This window comes from Populus nigra, chromosome 3 (genome assembly GCF_951802175.1).
Source record: "Populus nigra chromosome 3, ddPopNigr1.1, whole genome shotgun sequence".
NCBI lineage: Eukaryota > Viridiplantae > Streptophyta > Magnoliopsida > Malpighiales > Salicaceae > Populus > Populus nigra.
This window is the reverse complement of record NC_084854.1, coordinates 14,257,059-14,278,406: the sequence shown is the minus strand read 5'-3', so window position 1 is coordinate 14,278,406 and position 21,348 is coordinate 14,257,059. Positions and strand designations below refer to the sequence as shown.

Sequence of the window (21,348 nt, the reverse complement as noted above, 5' to 3'; positions counted from 1 at the left end):
CAAATCATGAAGGCAATAGCAATATAATTGTTTTTTTTTTTAATAAAAAAGAGTCAAAATAATTTTCATAAATAAAGAAGCAAAGATAAAATAGAGCAATAAAAAATAAAAAAAAAAGGGAAAAAGGAACTTTTTAAAATGTTAGTATTCTGGATAAGTATTGAATCTAATTAGAAAAGAAATTTTTAGAATTTCTAAAAATATATATAAAAAATTAATTTTAAATATATGTATATATATATTTTTTAAATTTCAAAACCAGACCCCTAAGGAAAGGCAGCTGGACATGAAGAGGCAGGTGAGGGTCCCGAGCATACAGATGCTTTAGGTAGTAAAATTATAAAACACGAGCCAGATGCTAAGGTTTTATCCTTTGATTTCAAGTAGAGAGAGAGAGAGAGAGACTGCAGGGAGGATTAAAGAAAAGAGAAGAGAAGGCCACGTTTATAAACGACGCCATCTCTCTCAACAGACCCCAGCCAGCCAGGCTTCCCTTTTTATCTTTCGCCTCTTCCCTCTTTTTTCTCCACAGTTACCCAATCTAGGGTTTTAGCTCTTTGCTTCTCTCTGTCTCTCCGTACTCTTCCTTGTTTACTCTCTCAACATGAGTAACGATAAGGATAACTTCAGCATGGCTGATCTCACCGCCGGTAGTTTCCAAAACCCTAATTTCTTCCTCTCTGTCACCTTTCACTCCTTTTATTTTTATTTTTATATTAACAAGTTGTTTTTTGGTTGCAGCTTTTAACGACGAGGATAGAGCTGGCCTTGTTAATGCTCTTAAGGTCTGTTTTTTATTGTTGAAATATTAAAAATAGGAAATTGATTTTTCTCTTCTTAAGTAATCAATCGGGGTTTTTTCCTCAAGCTTTATGTTTGTGTCTGGGTGGTTAGGCTTTGAGTAACCTCTGTCTGGTCACTCTTTCCTAGTTTTTTTTTCCTTAACGTTTTTACCTTTTGTATTAGGATTTGGGATTTTGTGTTGGCTGATAAGATTATGGTTTTTGCTGTTCGTGCAGAATAAGCTACAGAGTTTGACTGGACAGCACTCTGAATTGCTCGAGAACCTATCTCCGTCTGTTAGGAAGCGCGTTGAGGATCTCAGAGAGATCCAGGCATGCCCTTTTTTTTGCCAATCATGATATTATGTGCTCTAATTGATTTTGATCTGATATATTCTTTACCTGGTTGTGTTCTCGTAGCTTATGGTTTATTGATTTTCTATATGATCTGTGCCTAGTTGTGCTCTGGTCGCTTGCAGTTTATTGATTTTCTATATGAGGTTGTGTTGCTTACTTGTTTGTAAGTCTGCATGTTGTTGTTCAAAAAACTTTCCGTATGTTTGGGAACTTATTCTTTTTACTTAAGAATGCATGTAATTTGGTCTTGCATTATGGTTGAAGCTTGCTTGTCAATCCAGTTTTGATGTTTTTACTCTGCAAGCTGTTCGGAATTAATTTTTTGTCAGAATGAAGTTTAATTAAATTAGATTTCATTGGTACAATGATTTTTTTTGTTCACTTGAGTTTATGTGCTTGAAGTAGAACCTAAATGATATAATTAAATTGAAGTTATTGTTTTGAATCTTGGTAAAATTATTTCTATATCATTATCCCTTTTTGATAATTCTATACAAACAAGGAATTGAGGATGGAATCATTTTTGAGAATATCCCTTAGAGGTTTCCAAACATGGTAATTGGACCTAATGGACTTCAACTGAATTAAATATCATGCTTCAACAACTTTCCAAACAAAGCTGTTTTAGGGGTTAGCATCATATGGGAACAACCAAAGTTTTGAATGGTATACTTTGAGAGTTCTCTTTTTGTGAGATGCCAAGGTGGAAAGAATGCAGAGATTTGAATGATTAGGCCAAAGGTTTACCTTCTCTTAAAAGTTATTTTTCTTTAAAGGTACTTCTGAGATCCTGGATGGAAGAATTTTGAGGTGGTCCAACACTTCTAAGAATTTTGCATGACATTGTTGCTTTTGAGACTTGAATTTTTCCTTTTGTGTTTTCTGTCCTAAGTTGTTGGGAGATTGAATTATAACTCTTCCTCTCTCTCTCTCTCTCTCTTTTTACTTATTTAAGGAAAGTTTGTTTTCCATAATGAAAATTTACTGTATCATGAATTACTTATGGTTGTTCATCTTCGTTCTCATTCCTGCATGATAAAATGGTGGTTATAGTCTTCTATATATAAAAGATCTTTCAATTTGCAGAGTGAACACGATGAATTAGAGGCAAAATTCTTTGAGGAGAGAGCAGCCCTTGAAGCGAAATATCAGAAATTGTACCAACCATTGTACACTAAGGTACAACATCCTAGTAGCCCATTGTTATTTTGATCTTATATTCTTGTCACCTGAATTCTTCAATGAAAAGATGTTTTCAACTCTGCTTCTCCACCTACTTTCAGCGATACGATATTGTGAATGGTGTTGCTGAAGTTGAAGCTACAAATGAAGTGGCAATGGATCAAGATGGGGGAAAGGCTGGAGAAGGTACCCATATTCTGCTTATTTTTCATGGATCGTCTTTTTTCTTGGCAAGTATGTGTACCTTGATATTTAAATTCATCAAATACAGAGAAAGGTGTTCCTGATTTTTGGCTTATCGCAATGAAGAACAATGAAGTGCTAGCCGAGGAGGTTTGTTTTTTGTGTATTTTCTTGTATTGTTTGTCTAAATTTCAATGCTTGTGAAGATATGATTTCAAATTTTTTTTCCCGTATTGGCATCAGATTACTGAGCGTGATGAAGGAGCTCTCAAGTACCTTAAAGATATTAAGTGGTGTAGGATAGAGGATCCCAAGGGATTTAAGCTTGAGTTCTTCTTTGATACTAACCCTTATTTCAAGAACTCTGTTTTGACAAAAACATATCACATGATTGATGAAGATGAGCCCATTCTCGAGAAAGCAATAGGGTAAGTTCTATTTTTCTACCTTGTTATTATGCTGACAATGCTCTTACCATGTTTACTGTTGTGATGCTAATATTGAAGAAGGCTTGGTCTAATACTGATATGTCATTGTTGTTGTTACCTGGTGTGCTGTAGAACTGAGATCGAATGGTATCCAGGAAAATGCTTGACCCAGAAGCTTCTTAAGAAGAAGCCCAAGAAAGGATCCAAGAATGCCAAGCCAATTACTAAAACTGAAGATTGTGAAAGTTTTTTCAACTTCTTCAGTCCACCACAAGTTCCTGACGATGATGAAGACATAGATGAAGATACTGTAATGATAAACTTCATTAAATCTATTGAAATGATTGGTGATAGCTCATTTCTTCTTGTTTTAATTCTGGGTTCTGTTTTTGTTTGATTTTCTTGTTCTTGAACAGGCTGAGGAATTGCAAAATCAGATGGAGCAAGATTATGACATTGGGTGAGCTCTTTTTTTCCATATATTTACTTCTTGTTATGGATTGGGTTTCTAAGTGACAATCAGTGTTTATTTTTAAACGTTATAGAGTCCCGCAACTGCTAGCCACCAATTTCCTTACTTGTTTTTCCCTGTTGAACTTCTTTCATTTATTTGTCTTTGCTTTCAGGTCAACCATTCGAGACAAGATCATCCCCCATGCTGTGTCATGGTTTACCGGGGAGGCTGTTCAGGGGGATGAGCTTGGACTAGATGATGGTGACAATGACGATGATGAAGATATTGATGAGGACGATGACGAGGAGGAGGAAGATGAGGATGATGAAGAAGATGAAGATGAAGATGAAGATGATGAGGATGAGGACGAAGGCAAGACCAAAAAGAAGGTTAGATTATCTTGAAATCTGAATTGGCCATATTGTATTTCTTTTCCTTTTATCTATTTGAAGTTTGGTGCAATACTTATTTTTTGGTTATTTGGGATGGGATGGGATGTTGCTGCAGTCATCTGCTGGAAACAAGGTATTGCCCCAGTTCATTATATTTTTCTCTTATTTCTGTTCATTTGCCCTTTATTTTATCACTCAATCACAGCTGTAAATCATGTGAAACTTAACTTGGGTGTTACTGCAGAAAAGTGGAAGAACACAAGTTGGGGATGGTCAGCAGGGTGAGCGGCCTCCAGAATGCAAGCAGCAGTAAAGTTTTCGCTGCAGCGTATTTGTGAAGTCCTTAATGCAATGGTTGGAAGAGGGGGGGGGGGTATTTGTGAAGTTCTTAATGCAATGCTTGGAAGAGGGGGGGGTATTTGTGAAGTTCTTAATGCAATGCTTGGAAGAGGGGAGTATTTGTGAAGTTCTTAATGCAATGCTTGGAAGGGAGATAGGAAGGGGTGTTGAATTTTTGGATGTTTATTCTTTTTTTTCTCTCTCTACATTAGTATGCCATATTCTGAACAGATGATTTGGACTTCTTTTTACCCTGTTGGTTTGGAGGGAATGTGGTCAAATAGGTTATAAGATGTTTATGCTTTTGATTTTTTCGTGTATGCTGGGATTTCCTTCTACTGTTAAATGGTTAATGAACTCTTCTTCAATCAGTTGTCGCGAGGCTTCACCCTAGGAGGGCATGTTATTGATTGAAGGTCCTGTGGAGTGTTGCTTGCAGGTGGTCTCTGGGTATTTATTTTTAACGTTTCTTGATTTTTTACTGTTATTGGGCCCATAACCCCGTAATCTGGTGCTTGAATCCATGTTAAAACTTTATGGTTAGAGTTGTAAATCCCATTATATAAGATAAGCCCCGGTAGCCATTAAAGATTAAAGGAGTGTTTGGGAATGCTATTCGACTTTTATTTTTAAAAAAATTTAATTTTTTTTTTGTTAAAATTTAATATGATTTATATGTGTTGATGTTAAAAATAATTTTTAAAAAATAAAAAAATATTATTGGTATGTATTTTGGCATGAAAAGTTATTTGAAAAGTATCTATAATTACAAAGCCAAATAAGCTTTAAATTCCTAAGATCATATCACATCCACCCAACTGAATCACAAAAGCTTAGGTTTAGAACTGAACTAAATCATGAAAGCTTGGGTTAAGAAATGGATGGATCCCTTGAATTGCAAATTCAAAATTCAAAATCTAAACAAATAGGATCCTAAATTTAACTGTAATTGGGTGATGCTCTAATTGGATGATGAGAATTGACATTTTACATCGTGGATGCTTTCAGTATCATTCAAGGCTACACTACACTTTTTTTTTTTTATCCACTATCCTTGGGTTAGGACTTCTAATTAGAGACTGTTTGTTTACGTATCTGCAGTAGTTTTTAAGCAAACCGCGTAAACAATACGTTTGATAACATTAAAACTCCAATTACTGTATATGTGGGGGCCTGTTGAAACCGCTGGTTTGTCAAAAGCAGCTCTCAGTTGCTTCTCATGTGGCCACGTCTATGCCAGGTGAATATTCATCTGAGCACTGTTCACTTCTTGAAGTGAACAGTGTCTCAACTGTTCATTGAACTGCGTCCGACCCGGTAATTTTTTTTTTAAATTGTGTTTTATTCAAAAAACTAATGTTTAATATTATTCAATAACACTACATAAATTAGAAGGACATCGCATGATGACGTAGCATTTGCGGAATTTGATCGCAATTCCAATTTTGTTTCTAATGATATTTTACCTCATTTTGTTGCACACTCAAAATATCATGGGAACTATAGTCCTTATAAGATTAATTTCATACGTGATGAAATTGTAAATAAGTTAATGGAATAATAAAAAATATTTGATATAAAAGCATTATTTATTTAATGATGTAATAGTGGTAGTTAAATCTACAATATTTAAATTAAAAACAATCAATATTAATATATATATCTTTTTTAGTTATTTTATAACCTCAATTTGAAAAGTATTTTTAACCAACCACATTAAACTACTTTTTATTCAATCTCAATTTCAACCACAGTTTTAATCAAACATATATAATTACCAAACCAACCTCAACTAAAAGTATTTTTTATAAAACAACTTTTTTTAAAACTACAACTACAAAAGTTATCACAATACCAAACACACGTACATGTATCAAAATTTCCATTTCGTTCTTAGTTTTTCTAATAGCTCCTCTAGGTCAATAAGATCCTCTATAGTTGTTGAATTGTCCTCACCCTCTTCCTCCTCATCATCTTCTAATAGAAACTATTTTGGTCCACCACACTTGTGACCTAGGCTCCTATTATTATTGCATTTAAAAAGCAAAGTCCTTTATACTTCTTTTCCTCTAGTTAGGTTGGCGTCAACTTCTAAAATGATGGGTTTATGATTAACCTGACGTTAGACATGCATGGTAGGTTGGGCTTATTAAAAACCCTTACGAGATTGGGATGTCAACTTCTCCTAATCACTGTAAGGTTCTATTCTTTCATCCTCACCCTTTATTATTTAAGGACTTAATTACGAAGAAAAATGATTTAATTGAAATAAAATAAAAAGTTTCTAGGAAGATTTGATGTAACCGAAGCCTCCAAGGACTAAAGAAATTGTTTAAAAAACTTTATCATGCCTTATTATCCATTAATATTCAATTCAAAAGAACAACTAAATAAGCAACTATAGATTTGAGATCCAAATTCAAAAATAAAATTTGATTTTTTAAGATCCTGGACTGCACTGATTTAAGATCAAGTTTTCTTTTCAAAACACCAACGTTTCTTGAATTCTCAAAACACTATTGTTAATCACAAAACGTTGTCCATTTATTCAACTGTCTTCAACATGTAGCAACTTCCCTAGATAGTCTATTTATTGTCTAAAAACATAAGAAGAAGAAGAAGAAGAAGAAGAAGAAGAAGAAGAAGAAGAAGAAGAAGAAGAGAGATATAGATTGTGCCAAAACTAGGAATGGTTTTTCCACTTGGAAATGCTTGTTATGGTATGCTAGCCATTGTTAAAACTTTTTTGACATGTCTTCAGTGTCCAAGGATGTCTCAATAAGAGATGGTTAGATTGTTTTTGTGACTATAAGTGAGTTTTCCATCTTCATCTTTGACAAAAGGGTTTTTTTCTTCCTTCTCTTCTCTTATTTTTATATCTTTTTTCTTCATTCTCTCTCTTAACTTCCTTTCTTTTCCTCCATTTTCCTTTCCTTTTTTTTTCGTGCCTATACTTTCCCTTCTTTTCTTTCTTGTTTTATTTTGGGTATGGTTTGAGAGGGGTATTTAGAGGAAAATAAAGAGGGTTTTTGGGTCTTTGTGTTTTCAAGATTATCGCTACAAATGTTGCAGTGACCTAAGAAAAAGAACAAAGTATTTGATTTCTTGAGGGGAAGGGTCTAATCTTATAAAAAAGAAGTCATCACCTATTATTATGGTCACTAGAAAACCCTAACTAATCATCAAAGATCTAAGATAAGAAACTAGTTATGTTAAGGAAAGATATTATCACCATTAGAGATCTAAAGTAAGAGACTGGTTATACTAAAAAAAATATTATTACCTCTAAAACATCCTACCTGAGGTAAGTTGCATTATTGTTCTTATCTTGGATTGCTTAGGTATATTATGTTTAAATTACCAACAGTCTATCTATTAGGTGCATGCAAGTTTACTACGATGTGTTAGACCCTGATTGATATTTCTAACCTAACCATTCTGAAATCTAGTTAGTTTACTTTTTTTCATTCCTAATTGCTTGATAAGTTTACAACTCTAAGTTGGTCATCTTAGATCACAACTCAAGTTATGTCTATGAATGTACCAATAGGCCTATATTAGGTTTATAGAACCCAACCTAAATTCTTAAGAAGGTCCATGGAAAAAAGCATCGATGAAGTTCACCTAACCTATGGTCCCTCAATACTCCTGACTTTCATGTTAGTGAATATTCTCAAATTAAAAATTCTTATTTATTAGAGGTTTAGGAATTGTATTTTTATTTATTTTTTTAGATTTAAGGTAACAACACATTGTGAGTCCATTTACCTTGAACAATTTTTTTTTATTGGGGTTTTAAGATGAGCATTGAACTTGCGAAGATGGAAAAAATGATCTTTTGCCCATTCATTAAAAAAAAAACTTATCACTTATCAATTAAAAATTATTATTATTGTTTATTTTCCAAAACAAGATGAATTTTTGGTTTTTTAGGTTTGTAGGCCTAATAAGCCATATAATTTGGGCCAAACTTTAAATGAACTTAGGCCCCATTTGTTTGCTGGAAAGTAGTTTCCTTTTGGAAAGTGAATTCTGGGAAAATAAATTATTTTGTGATGTTTGGTAGTGTAATGAAAAATAAGTTGGAAAACACTTTCCAATGTGTGGTTATGTCATAGAAAATGAGTTGGAAAATAACTTATTAATGTTTTATTTTTTTCAAGTTTATTAAAATAATGAAGAACCCATCTTACAAATTAAAAAGTTGAATGAGATTGAAATTGAAAAAAAATATAATTTCATAAATTACTCAAATAAAATAAATAATAATCAAAATAATAGAGATCAAATCTAAAAAATAAAAAATTGAAAGATGAAGAAATTAAAATAATAATAATTACCATTTCATAACTTATTTCAAATAAAATAAGTAGAAATAAAAAGAATGAGGACCAAATTTGATAAATAAAAAATTTCAATTAAAAAATGATAAAGAAAAAGCAAATAACAACTATAAAAATGAGAACCAAATTTAATATAAAAATTAAATTTTAAGGGATGAAATTGAAAAAAAATATTCAAAACAAATATATATATATATATATATATATATATAACAGTCAAAAGTTTAAGGACCAAATTTGATATAATCAGCAAATAATATGATATTTCTAAATTTTTCACAACTTCCGGAAAGTGTTTTTCGCCTAAAATAAAAGGAAAACACTTTCTGAAAACCAAGCCAAATTTTTCTTTGACTAGAAAGTGTTTTTCTTTGACCAACTCTCCTAATGACAAATAAACACAGGAAAGTTTGGAAAGTGATTTCTCGGAAACACTTTCCTGGAAACAAACACACCCTTAATAAACTTGTTATTAAGCTAAAAAATACATACAAAAAAACATTTTTGAAATATGCCATAACAAATTATTTTTTCCTTTTTTAAAAACACTAAACATAGTATTTTACAAAAAATTTAATTATGCAAATAAATATTTTTTTAATCCTTTTTTAAATCTTGGTTTAATCTTTTTTTTTTTACTGTTTCTTGACGTTTTCTTCTTCTTTCTGGTTGCTTCAACATTTAATAGTAAAAGAGAGGCATGATGGAGGTCGTGTAGTGGTTTGACTATTTCTAATATGATTTAGAGGTGTTTGGAGGCTAAAAGGGGTAGTGGTTCGTATGTTTTGATCGATGGTATTAGTGGTTGTAGGTAGGTTTATCTTGGTTGGAGGAAAGGCAACATCAGTTGGTTTGTTGGGGTGACTCATTGTGGAATCCACAGGTTGAAGGGGTTTTGACGGATGGGTATTGGAGGAAAGATCGAGGTTTGTTTTTATAAATCATTGATAAAAGTAGATGGCTATTATGTTTATTGATAGTTTGAGTCCATGGGTTTTGGTTGGTAAGGTTTTGGCTAAAAGTATGGGCATTACAGTTGTTATGTCGACGATGATGGCTGGTTTTGTTTCAGCCGATGACATCAAAAGAAAAAAGGTTGGATAAATGAAGTTGCTTTTATGTGGAGGTTGTCCTTACTGAAGGTGATCTAGAAGATGAATAGTCAACCATTGTTGGTGGCTCTTAGTGGCTAATAGAAGGCTGATATTAGTGTTATTTATGGTGGGATTAAGGTTTGGGTCTGTGTTGGCTTCAATATTGACACTAGAGATGATTTTTTGCTAGTGGTTTTGGGTGCAAGTGACGGTGGAAAATGAATGGTTATTGGGTATAATGGACAATGAAAGAGAGAAGCTCGACTATGTGGAGAGCTTGAGCCTTTGTGGAATATATAGAGGTTGAAGTGGACCTTTGCTGTTAGGAAAGATAAAGGGTTACAGTAGGAAGAGAGGTCGATTGATAGGTCACAACATCTTTTTTTTATTGCTTTTAATTCTTTTTTTTTTTAAGATAATGTTTCAATGTGTATAGAGTGTTAGTTTATATGGGGAAGGATGAAGATGAGTGTTTTTAGTGTAGGGCCTTTTTTATGGTAATGCTCTAATTAATTTCTCTCTTTCCTTTTGTGTGTGTATAACAACTTATTTATGTCACTAAAAAATATTCTTTTCACATTTAATCTCTAAAATCTTTCACACTTATCTATTTTTTTATATTTCTCTAAAAGCTTATACTACCTTTTAACTTTTAAAAATCACATCTCTTTTAAAACAATACTATGCAATTCAAAATTGTTTCTAAATTGGTCATTATTATTATTTAATCATTAAAAAAATCTTCTTTTTGTGTTATTGATTTTGTTTTTGAAAAATTTATCTATACAAGAACAATAAGCAAAACAAATGAAAATACCAAATGACAAGAAATTGGCAAAATCGCAACGAAAACATATTTTTTAAAGAATTTTGGTATTTTTTGGATTTGTTTTTGAAAAAAAGGTTAAATTTTAGGTTATGACAAACAAAATGATGCATAGAAAGTTTAAAAGTCATAGATTTATATCAAGTAATTCACTGTTAAGTCTGAACAAATCATTTTGGATTAGATTGATACTTATCGATCCAAATAGTCTATATTTGAAATGAGAAAGGGGCTTTTTTTTGCCTTCCCAATCATAAACAAAATAAATCCCTTATTAGTCCCTTCATTGAGCTTGGAAAATTTGTTCTTAAAAAACCCTGACTAAGATTACATTCCATATTGGAGGCATAAATGAATCACTAGAGATAAATAAATATCTGAAGGTCTCTAAACCAATCACAATTGAGAAAAGTATATCAAGCAAAATGCTAAAGAGGCATATTAAAAAGAAAAGGTTAAGGTAAAGTCGAAGCCAAAAAAATACATTATAAAGATAAATTCTCATATAAGAACACTCATATAGCAAGATTGACTAGTTCAAAAATATCCTGAAGTGATCATGGGTTATCTAAACCCTTTAAACTTAAGAAATCCATTATTTCATAGTCTTGAATCATATCCAACATTACGTGTATTTTAAAGTCTTTTCTAATAAAGAAGCAGACTTCTAGGAAAGATAAGCAATGATTTTAAACAATACAAATAACTCTTCAAAATTGGGTCATTTTTTTTAGAATTCTATACATTATCATCATGATGTTAAGATAAGTGACAAACCCTCAAAAAAAAAAAATTCACAAAAAAAAATCAATACATTTCAAGATCTGCTAAAGTAGGATGCCAACCTTCAACGTCTTTTCAACAAAATCAAAACGCCTCAAGAGACATCACAAGGTATTTTCTAGAAGAACCACCTTTTACTTCTTTATAAAACCTTACAAGGTATATTTTGATTGTCAATCATTAATTTCCCTAATTGAAAGATAAATATCAAATAAAAAGCATGAAAGTTTGGAAAATTAAGATCATGATGTCATTGGTCATCAAACAATTAAAATTTAGACGGGAAGTCCAAAAAATCTAAGCAATCCTATGTCTCTTGACCTATAAACACTATTTGAGTCTCATGATTATCCATTCTCTTATAACCATAAGCTATAACCTATATTATATACCTTTAAAAGTTTTTTCTGATAAAAAAATAACTTGTTTGTGTTGAAAAGGTGTTAGCCTTTATAAAGAGAAAAAGAATTATGATCTAAATGTGCACCACAAGTTATTTTTATGTCATTGAATCGACAAGCTTAATGCAATATAAGCAAGATGTTTTCCATTTTGAAACCAAAAAATTACCTTTGGATCCTTTTCTTGTCAAATCTACCATGCATTTAGATCATTCCTTTTTTCTCATGCCTAATTAACATTTGGCCCATATACCAACAAAAATATCTATTGTGCATCCTAGCATTGAATGATATGTTTTGGGTTCTCAACCAAAAAAGTTTAATCTTCATGAAAATACTTTTAGATTTGCATCTTGATGACTTATTTTCAACAATTAAATTTTAAAGAATATAATTTTTAAAATTTATAGTATGCTCCTGATATAAGAAAAATGATTTGAAAAAATGGTCATTAATTAAATTTGCAAAATTCTTCGCAAAGAGAATGTTGATACATTTTATTGTTGCATAATGGAAAGTTGAGTATTCGAGTCAACTTAAAGGCAATTCTGTAAACCCTACGATTACTAATGGAAAATAACTAGATTAGTTGAAAGGCAATTCAATTTGAAAAAGTCTCTTACAACAACAATAGTCAAAAGATGATTTGACAAATTTCTTTAAAGCCATAAATGACATTTAACGATGATGATGAGTGCCTTTTAATGATAGATAAAAAAAAAAGCATAGCTATATCAACTAGGGGCAATATGGCTTGAAACAGTCCATGTGTAAACCCTCGCATAAATAAAGAACCAAAAGTAATGAGACCTCGACAAATAATGAAAACTCGAGATGAAAAAAAATGCTTCATTTGTGTATCCCTTTGATATATTATTTTTACCAATTTGATCCTTATTTTTTTTATTTTTTTTGTTTTGTTAAAGTGATTTTTCTTTTCAATTTCACCTTTCAATTAAAAATTTATTTTTATTTTATGTCAATTTTGATCCTTATTTTTTTTATATTTTTTTGGTCTTTTTGCTAAATTGATTTTTCTTTTGAATTTCACCCTTTCAATATAAAATTTATTTTATATTTTGTATTTTAATTTTATTTTTTTTAATTGTTATTTTTTAAAATCTTTTGGTATAATTGAAATCACTTTAAAAATTAGACTTCATGATTTTTCCAGTTAGGGTACTTTGGGTCTAATGTCTTGGGCATATGTTTGAAAAATTAACACAAGTTGATATTTTTTTTACAAAAAATAGGTTTTATAATTTTTTTTATTTTTTTTCTACCGAGTTATTCCAATCTCATGATTTAGATCACAAGTTTGACAAAATATCTCGGATTGGCCCAACCCTAATTATCAGGGTTATAAATTTGTCATGCTAACTCATATTAATTAGGACCATATTTTTATGTTTTTTTTTACCTCATTTTATTTTTTCATATTTAATAGTTTGTGAATTAATTTGAATTGTTTGTCTCCTTTTAATTTTTTTTTTCCATAAATTTTTTGATCATTTTTTAAAATTTGATCTACTAATTATTATTTTTATCTAATTAAAATAAAATCAATTTATTCAACTAAGTTAAATTTATATCTAATGACACTTTTTTATTTATTTAAAAAAACATATTTGCTACACTTAAATGTTATTTTATGTAAAAAAACAGTTCGACACCACGATTAAGAGGGTGTTTAGAAGTATAGTTAAAATTGTTTTTTAAAGTGTTTTTTACTTGGAAATGTTTTAAAATAATAAATTTTTATTTTTTAAAAATTATTTTTGATATCAATATATTAAAATAATCTAAAAATACTAAAAAATTAAAATAAAAAAATATTTTTAAAATACTTTGGAACACACCAAAACAAACAACAAATAAATATTAAATCTAATAATTTATTTATTTATTTATTTATTAATGGCGAAGACAAGTTCCCTCTCTTTCCTCAGTACGAGCTCAGCACAACAAATCAATAAAGGAGGGAAACCAAAAGGTAAAACCCTAAAACCAGAACTCAGAGCTCAAAACTCAAAACCTCTTTCTCTTTCAATGCTGTAAAATTCCTGAACTCTATTTTTCTATTTTCTATCCATACTCTTTGGTTTTTTTTTTTTTCACTTTCTCTCCCCTCTCTATTTCAATTCCAAAACAAAGAAAGAAAGAAAGAAATTGCTTTCCATGGCGAGGCTTCTTCGAAACGCTTCGTTTCTGAGACGCGCTCTTGTTGCTCCCGAGGTACCTTATCTCTACATTTGTTGACTCCCTCCGTCTCTGTTTTTATGTTTAATTAAGGTTTCTGTTGATTGGTTTTAGCAGGGAATAAGGAGAGGGGTGTTGGGAACATCGACTCAGATATGCAATTTTGCTACAAAAGGTAACTGAAAGTTGATGACATGAATAAGTTTATTTTGTTTATCAAGTTGTGTCAAGCAGTAAAGGCATGGATTTTCTATTTTAATAAGGTAAAAGAAAATCCAAGTCAGATGGGAGTGAGTCTGGTGAAGAAAATATGTCAAAGAAAGAGTTGGCCTTACAACAAGCTCTTGACCAAATTACTAGTCAATTTGGAAAGGGAGCTATCATGTGGTTTGGCCGTTCCGAAGCTCCCAAAAATGTCCCAGTCGTGTCGACGGGTTCTTTTGCTCTTGATATTGCACTCGGATGTGGTGGATTTCCAAAGGTATAAATGAAGATTTTTCGTTCGACCATTTAGTTACTTTGCAAACAATATTCTGTTTTACAAAACATACAATTTCTTAAACTATAAAAGATTTGACTGTTTACCGGTCTGGGTCTACATTGGTTGTCTTTTCTATTTTGATGACTTGAAAATGGAGATTGTTCCTGTATTTTTTAGTCATTGATATAATTTAAAGTAATGTTAGTTTATGAAGAGATCCATTTTGCATTTATTGTGCTTTAACCAAATGTTTATGGTTTGAGTTGATGGTTCATTTCTGGTTTCGTGAATTCAGAACTTCCATATCTTCAATGCAAGCAAGAACCAAACCCCATAGTTTAGTGTGCGCGCACGCACGCATTCTTGTCTGCTTATTACATATTTGGATTGGATTTGTGCAGGGTCGTGTGGTGGAGATTTTTGGTCCTGAGGCTTCTGGGAAAACCACTCTTGCTTTGCATGTAATTGCTGAAGCACAGAAGCAAGGAGGTTACGTCTTAAATGCCCACAAGATTTCTTTTAATTCTGTCGGCAGTAGTAGCTACTAGCTAGGACTAAAGGGGCTATTTTTCCTCCCATTTGGCTGTTAGGAGGTGTACACCCATGGCAACACGTTTTCCTTGGGCTGAATCCCCCAAATATGATATTTCTTATGAAAAAAAAAAGAAAGGATATGATATGTCAATTTTCATACAATTTGTAATCATGTTGTCAAGATATTTTAATAGTAAGTTCGAAAAAATTTGAAGAATTAATCACTCTAGAATTATGTACTTAGAATATTGGCTACAATCAATTGCTTCTGAAGATTTTTATGTCAAAGTAATTTTCTGATTTGTCGAGGACTCGACCTCAATTTTTCCATGGTATTAATATATCAGCTTCTTTGCAGGTTACTGTGTCTTTGTTGATGCCGAGCATGCCCTTGATTCATCATTAGCTAAGGCTATTGGGGTGAACACTGAGAACTTGCTTCTTTCGCAACCTGATTGTGGCGAACAAGCTCTCAGTCTTGTGGATACTCTCATACGGAGTGGTTCTGTTGATGTTGTTGTTGTTGATAGTGTAAGTAAGGTGCTTTATTGGTTCGTACTCTTACTTGCTATCAAATCCTCTTGTATTTAGAGTTTCTTGTATTCAGCAGGTCATGGTTTGTATAATGTAATACTTGGTAAGATAATTTGTTCCCTTTTTTACTCCCTTCCGCCCACCTTCTTCTATGTCCTATGTAATGGTTATCATCTTAGGAGAGTTCTGTTAGCAGGTGTCCCTGCAGCTTTCACTGCAGATAGCACACCCATGCATTAAACATCAATGCTTAATTAAATTGTTTTTTATTAGAGTTATCCATACTGTTGAATTTAAGGGCACAGTTTGGCTTGGAGTCTAGTTTTTATTTTTCTACTCTTATTAATGACAGGTAGCTGCACTTGTGCCTAAAAGTGAACTTGATGGAGAGATGGGTGATGCACATATGGCAATGCAAGCCAGATTGATGAGTCAGGCACTTCGCAAACTGAGCCACTCTTTATCGCAGTCACAAACTATTTTGGTCTTTATAAATCAGGTACCATTTTGTAGTTTTGGTCCTATCATTGATAGGATTAGGTTTTTTTGTTTACATCCGTTTATGAGATCGGTACTGATTTACTTGAAATTATAGTGCTTTATTTGCTCATTCATTTTAGTTTCTGGCTTAAAAGATCCTAAATTTATTTTCATTCAAAACTAACTAATGTTTAGTCATTTACCAATTATGGTTCAGATGTCATGCTGAATGCTTAGATTTTTGACCCAGTCAAAGAAACATCTCTTGGAGTTTTCATTCAGGCTGTCAATTTGGCTGAGCAGAGTATAATAATTGCATGCTAGGATGGTAATTGAGTTGATAGCATACTGTTCAAGTTTGGCTTGTTCAAATTAAAATCAAGTGTTGAACTCAAGTGTAGTCCTGCTCAAAAAGTGATCAGGCTTCCTTTACACCTCCTTGAATGGATTTGAGCTTGTACATGAACGTAATGATTAAATAAACTTAAACAATGCCAATATATTTTTTCCCTCTAAAATATATGTCTGCATTTTGAAAATCATTTGCTACTCTGTTCTTCTCTATCTTGTAATCATGTTTTGTTAAGAAAAGAAATGAATGTTTAATAATACTTATAGAATTAATTAGTGCAATTTCCAAGTTTCTTCATGAAGCTAGTTGAATTTTAAATATTTACAAGTTTGGTTTCTTTGGGTAATGAATGAGCTTTACTGGTCATTTTGACGAGCAAACTTGAATCAAGCTCGAGTAGTTTTGTTTTATTTCACGGTCCTACTTGATACTTGTTGAGGCTGACTTACATTGGAGCTTGAGCCAAGGCAAGTTCAAATTTTTGGTCAGAACTTGTGTATGCTCAAGATGGATGTTGGCCTGGCCTGACAGTTGTAAAGCAGAAAAGAAAACTACCTGGCCGAATGCTTTAGGGCTACAAACAGATAAAAGAAATTTGACTTGTTAGAGTACTATACTTTTGTACGTATGCACATGCACTATCACTTTCTTTTCTGTGTCTTCAGTTCTGGTTTTCAAAATAAAAGGAGTCCTCATCCCAGTAATGATAGTCTAATGTCAGAATACATAAAGTTTTAGTACCTTCTTCTTTTTATCTGCAGTTTACATACATTTGCACATATTTGAGAGACTTCTTTTTCTGCATCTTCAGTTCTGGGTTTCAAAATTAAATATATAGCTGTTGAGGAAGGCACTCTGCATCCCAGAAATAATTGTCTGATGATATAATTCACAGATATTTAGTGTGTTTGTTTTATCTCTGTTTATATTTAGGTTGCATTTGGTAGAAGGTTAAAAAATGAAAGGGGAGTTCTTACAAGAGTAATTGTTAAGGGTGTAAAAATTGGAGTTTAGGGATGTTTGGTGTATTAATATAGTGAATGGTAAATTGTTATTGTTTATTGAAAGAGAGAAAATACTTAAAATATTAGTGTGTTTTCTGTGAAAAAAGAAAGGGAGAGTGATGATAGGAGATAATAGTGGTTTCTAGGGGTGTTTTGTGTGTTAATAAAGTGAAGAGTAAATTGTTAGTGAAAATACAGAAATTAATTGAAACATTAGTGTTTTTCGAAGACAAAAGGAATAATACACCCATGGACGAAGGGTAAAACTTACCCTCCACAAAGACCATTTTGGGTTGTAATTATAACCCCTCTGCCAAAATAATGAACCAAACAAGGGTAGTTTTCCCCCAGTTTAATTTCAATCTAGTGAGCTGGACATTTATTAATTATAGGTTTGATGCATGGTTATGGAAATCCTGATTTGTATCAGATGATTTTGGATCTAATCCAAATCACCACAATTCAACTCCCACAAAAAAATTGTAAGTTTCTAAAATCATAATGGGATTGGCGTTTCAATTTGTTGGAATCATTAAAGTCCTGATTTCAGATGATCCCAATGCTATATGTTTTCATTGAGAAAACAATGAAAATACTGCCAGGTCTCTTAAATAACTCTCTCTCTCTCAAATTGTTTTTGTGGTGATGCCGATGCCATTATCAGGCCAAGTCCTCTTTTTTTGTTTCAATTTAACAACCCTGGCCTTCGCAATTTTTCTTCCCTTTTCTGGTCTGTCTAAATTTCTCTTCATGGTTAATCTACCTCTTTGCACATCTGTCTTGAATGATTTGGTCTTGTGTGGGTTACCTTAAGCAATTTACATGCTATATGCTTTATGGTATTGCTGGATTTGAGTTATTTTTTCACTTGTTCTTTGCAAATTTGTTGGGTTTGTTAACATTCTTGTCCTCTTTTCCCCTTGTTTAGAGTAATGAATATGGTATTCATGGAATGCAGTTTATTATTCAATCTATAAAGAAGAATCTGGACAATATTTCCTTTGATAATTCAAACCCTAGCTCATATTGGACCTTCAGGCCCCTATGTTACATAGATCTGGCAGCATGCTGTTCCACAATTGAATGAAAATTTTTTTGGAGAACATACATATAATGTCTGTTATTAGTTTCTTATATTATCCGGTGTATGACTTGAGATGGTGTTTTAATTTTTATTACATTCTTTATTATTTTTCATCCAAATTACATTATGAATTTAATTAGTACTATGACTTGTATTTGTGCTTTCATACATGTTATATTTATTATCTTTTTTTTAGAGTTTATGTAAAATTTTATGATTTTATGACCTGATCTCACAATTCAATATTTTTGACCCTCCAAGGATCCTATTTAAAATCCTGATTTTAATAGCTTTGGTTTGATGTGTTTCTCTTCTGCTGTAAAATCTGCCTAAATGGCCTACTTGAGCTCTGCCTTTTGCAACTGCACTAAGCTGAGCTTGATCTGATTGGGCAAGGCCTGAGCCTTGCCCTTGGTCATCATTTATGATATCGTAAGCTTATCCTTGGCTGATAGCATAGTCAAAAGTAAGCAGTCAATATTGAGCTTACCTTTTCTTGATATTAATGTCTTCATACTTCAGAATATGAAGTTTATTTGCACTCTTAAATTCTTTTTGTGGTCTGCAATGTCAGTATGATAATAAAAAATTCATTTGGATCCATGTCATATAAAATTAGTGTGCTGACCATGAGTCCATTGTATTTGAGCTCAAGAATGGCTCTGCTAGTATTGGCACAAAGTCATACCAACAACATCAAATTTAATTTCAATTTGATATGTGGATTTATAATGCTTGCTTGTTGACTTTATCTGTCTATAGGTGAGGGCAAAGCTTTCAACTTTTGGATTTGGTGGGCCCACTGAAGTAACCTGTGGTGGTAATGCTCTGAAGTTCTATGCTTCAGTTCGCCTAAACATTAGAAGGGTGGGGTTTATCAAGAAGGGAGAAGAGGTATGGCTGTTTTATCTCCTCAATTTGTGAATTTGGACATTGTGTCAGAAGATAAGGAATTTTGGTGATACTTCTTTTCAACACTTGGTGGAATAGACTAAATTTGCATGAGCTATTGAACGTTTTGTTGGCTCTAGACAATATATTCTTGGCTTGGATTCTATACTTAATACATTGTTTCTCAAGCAAGGCACCAGATATGCAACAAAGCAAAAACACTTGCTGGTGTAAGCTTTGCTTGAAAAGGATATAGTCTTGACCTATAAAGGAAGCAAAAATAGGGGGAAGAGAGAAATTATAAAGGGAGGAATGGGTTCCTCTATCTTGCAATTCAATACATCTCCTTGCAGAGTTTTCTGGGAGTGACTGTTAGTCCCCTCGCCCTTTCTTGTCTTGAGATCTGTTTGTTTTAACCACCTCTGCATGCTTAGTTGTTCTTGAAGACCTAGTTAGAACATTGTTATTTGCAATTAATTTATGTCTCATTCAAAATAGGTAAACAATTGAAATAAATGCCCTTGTATCTTGTGACTTCTGACTATACATTCTGTCCTCAGATATCGTGACCTACTGTATATTTGGATTGAAGCTGCTTTTGCTCTTTATTTATTTATTTTTGCGAACCACATTTCATAATATAATGGGTAGGTTTGGCTCTGGCACAAATGGTGAAAGGGATGAGGCGGGGAAATTGAACCTAGATCATTAGGTTCAAATATCAACATTTATACATTATTGGTTACAGAACTCATTATGTTGTCATCTTGGTGTCAAAGTGTCTTTTCATACTTTTGTGTTTTGCAGACAACAGGAACTCAAGTCCAAGTGAAGATAGTGAAGAATAAGCTAGCTCCTCCTTTTAAAACAGTTCAATTTGAGCTTGAGTTTGGAAAGGGAATAAGTCGTGAATCAGAGATCATAGAATTGGCGTTGAAACACAAGCTCATCAAGAAAAGTGGCTCATTTTATGATTGTAATGGTAAAAAATACCATGGCAAGGAAGCATTCAAGGAGTTTCTAGCTCATAATGATGATGTACAGGAAGAGCTTATGATGAAGCTTAGGGAGAAGCTACTTGAAGGTGAGACAGGTCAGGAACTGGGAGATGAGTCTACAGATGGAGAACCCACTCAAGAAATCACCTCACCTGATTCTACTGATGAAGAAGTTGCTGCAGCTGAAGCATAGCACGTGAATGACTGCAAAACTGTAGATGAAGTTTATTCTGCTAGATTCTATGGCATCGCCCAGTTTTCGATGGAATCCAGCAATCCTATCTCCTGCTCATCCATAGCATCTGGGTTTCCCAGTGGGGCACAAACTGAAGGAAAGATTCAAAAGGCCTTGGATTTATTATAATCACAAGCTACCCTTGCTCATGACCGAGCGAATGGTTTTTGATTGTGCTGTAATTGAAATGTGTTAATCGTTGTAGTGCACATTTTGGTTATAGAATGGATGAAAGTCTTGCGAGGTCAAGATATGTTGCTGCAGAAAATGCAGGGCAATTGTCAAATTTCTTAAATGTACACTATAAGTTATATCTATTTTATTTATATTTATTTTTTTCTTTACAGTGAGGTCAAGGAGTAATTAATTGGATATTACTAATTATTAATCAATTAATAAATCAATTTCTTAAGTTTGTTTTAGCTTATAAACCTAATAAACGCAGGTCAGCAACTCGAAAATATTTCGGACATGAATAAACGCTGTGGCTTGCAGAGTCCGATATAGACTAAAGGGTAACTGAATAATTGATTAATAGAAGGAAAACAAGTAGATCCTTAAGTAATTTGTATAGTTTTTAAACCCGGCCTGGCTTGGAACCTGATCGATCTAGGGCCGGAACCGAGCCGGGTTGAAAAAAAATTAAGGAAAGTCATGATCTGGTCGACCTGGTAAACCCGGTCAAAAATTCGGTTGCAATCCGTTGAGTTTTTTTTTTTTTATAAAATTAAAACGACACCGTTTAGAATTTTTTTTAAATAGGGATTGACCCGGTCAAAATTTAGAACCCGGACCTTGAACCGGGCCGAGTTTAAAAACTGTGGTAATTTGTGTTTGGAAACGTGGTTGTATCCGCGTTTTCAAACAAATTATTTTTTTTTGCTAAAATTAATTTTTTTTGTATGTCTTGAATCGTTTTGATGCGCTGATCTCACAAATAATTTTTTTAAAATAAAAAAATATTATTTTGATATATTTCGGCACAAAAAAAC

General features: G+C 32.5%; 2 protein-coding genes across 8 annotated transcripts; both read left to right on the top strand.

The window, feature by feature from the left end:
- The first annotated feature begins 362 nt into the window (after positions 1–362).
- On the top strand, positions 363–4,485 carry LOC133689873 (nucleosome assembly protein 1;2). 2 transcript variants are annotated; one of them, XM_062109959.1, is made up of 12 exons: positions 365–650; positions 742–785; positions 1,020–1,115; positions 2,226–2,318; positions 2,423–2,507; positions 2,593–2,654; positions 2,748–2,932; positions 3,065–3,242; positions 3,349–3,392; positions 3,559–3,775; positions 3,894–3,911; positions 4,023–4,485. In XM_062109959.1, exons 1-12 carry the CDS (start codon positions 605–607, stop codon positions 4,089–4,091), a joined length of 1,137 nt encoding a protein of 378 aa, XP_061965943.1. In that variant the 5' UTR covers positions 365–604; the 3' UTR covers positions 4,092–4,485. The 2 variants fall into 2 exon arrangements, with proteins under 2 accessions (XP_061965944.1, XP_061965943.1); XM_062109960.1 differs by lacking the exon at positions 3,894–3,911 and having other exon boundaries at positions 363–650.
- Positions 4,486–13,491: 9,006 nt separating this feature from the next.
- On the top strand, positions 13,492–20,700 carry LOC133690349 (DNA repair protein recA homolog 3, mitochondrial-like). Of its 6 annotated transcripts, none has more exons than XM_062110613.1 (9): positions 13,492–13,557; positions 13,719–13,799; positions 13,881–13,938; positions 14,027–14,244; positions 14,646–14,733; positions 15,137–15,318; positions 15,665–15,811; positions 18,995–19,126; positions 19,931–20,700. In XM_062110613.1, exons 2-9 carry the CDS (start codon positions 13,743–13,745, stop codon positions 20,312–20,314), a joined length of 1,266 nt encoding a protein of 421 aa, XP_061966597.1. In that variant the 5' UTR covers positions 13,492–13,557; positions 13,719–13,742; the 3' UTR covers positions 20,315–20,700. The 6 variants fall into 6 exon arrangements, with proteins under 6 accessions (XP_061966597.1, XP_061966595.1, XP_061966596.1 ...); XM_062110611.1 differs by having other exon boundaries at positions 13,878–13,938; XM_062110612.1 differs by having other exon boundaries at positions 13,500–13,799.
- The last annotated feature ends 648 nt before the right edge of the window (positions 20,701–21,348 follow it).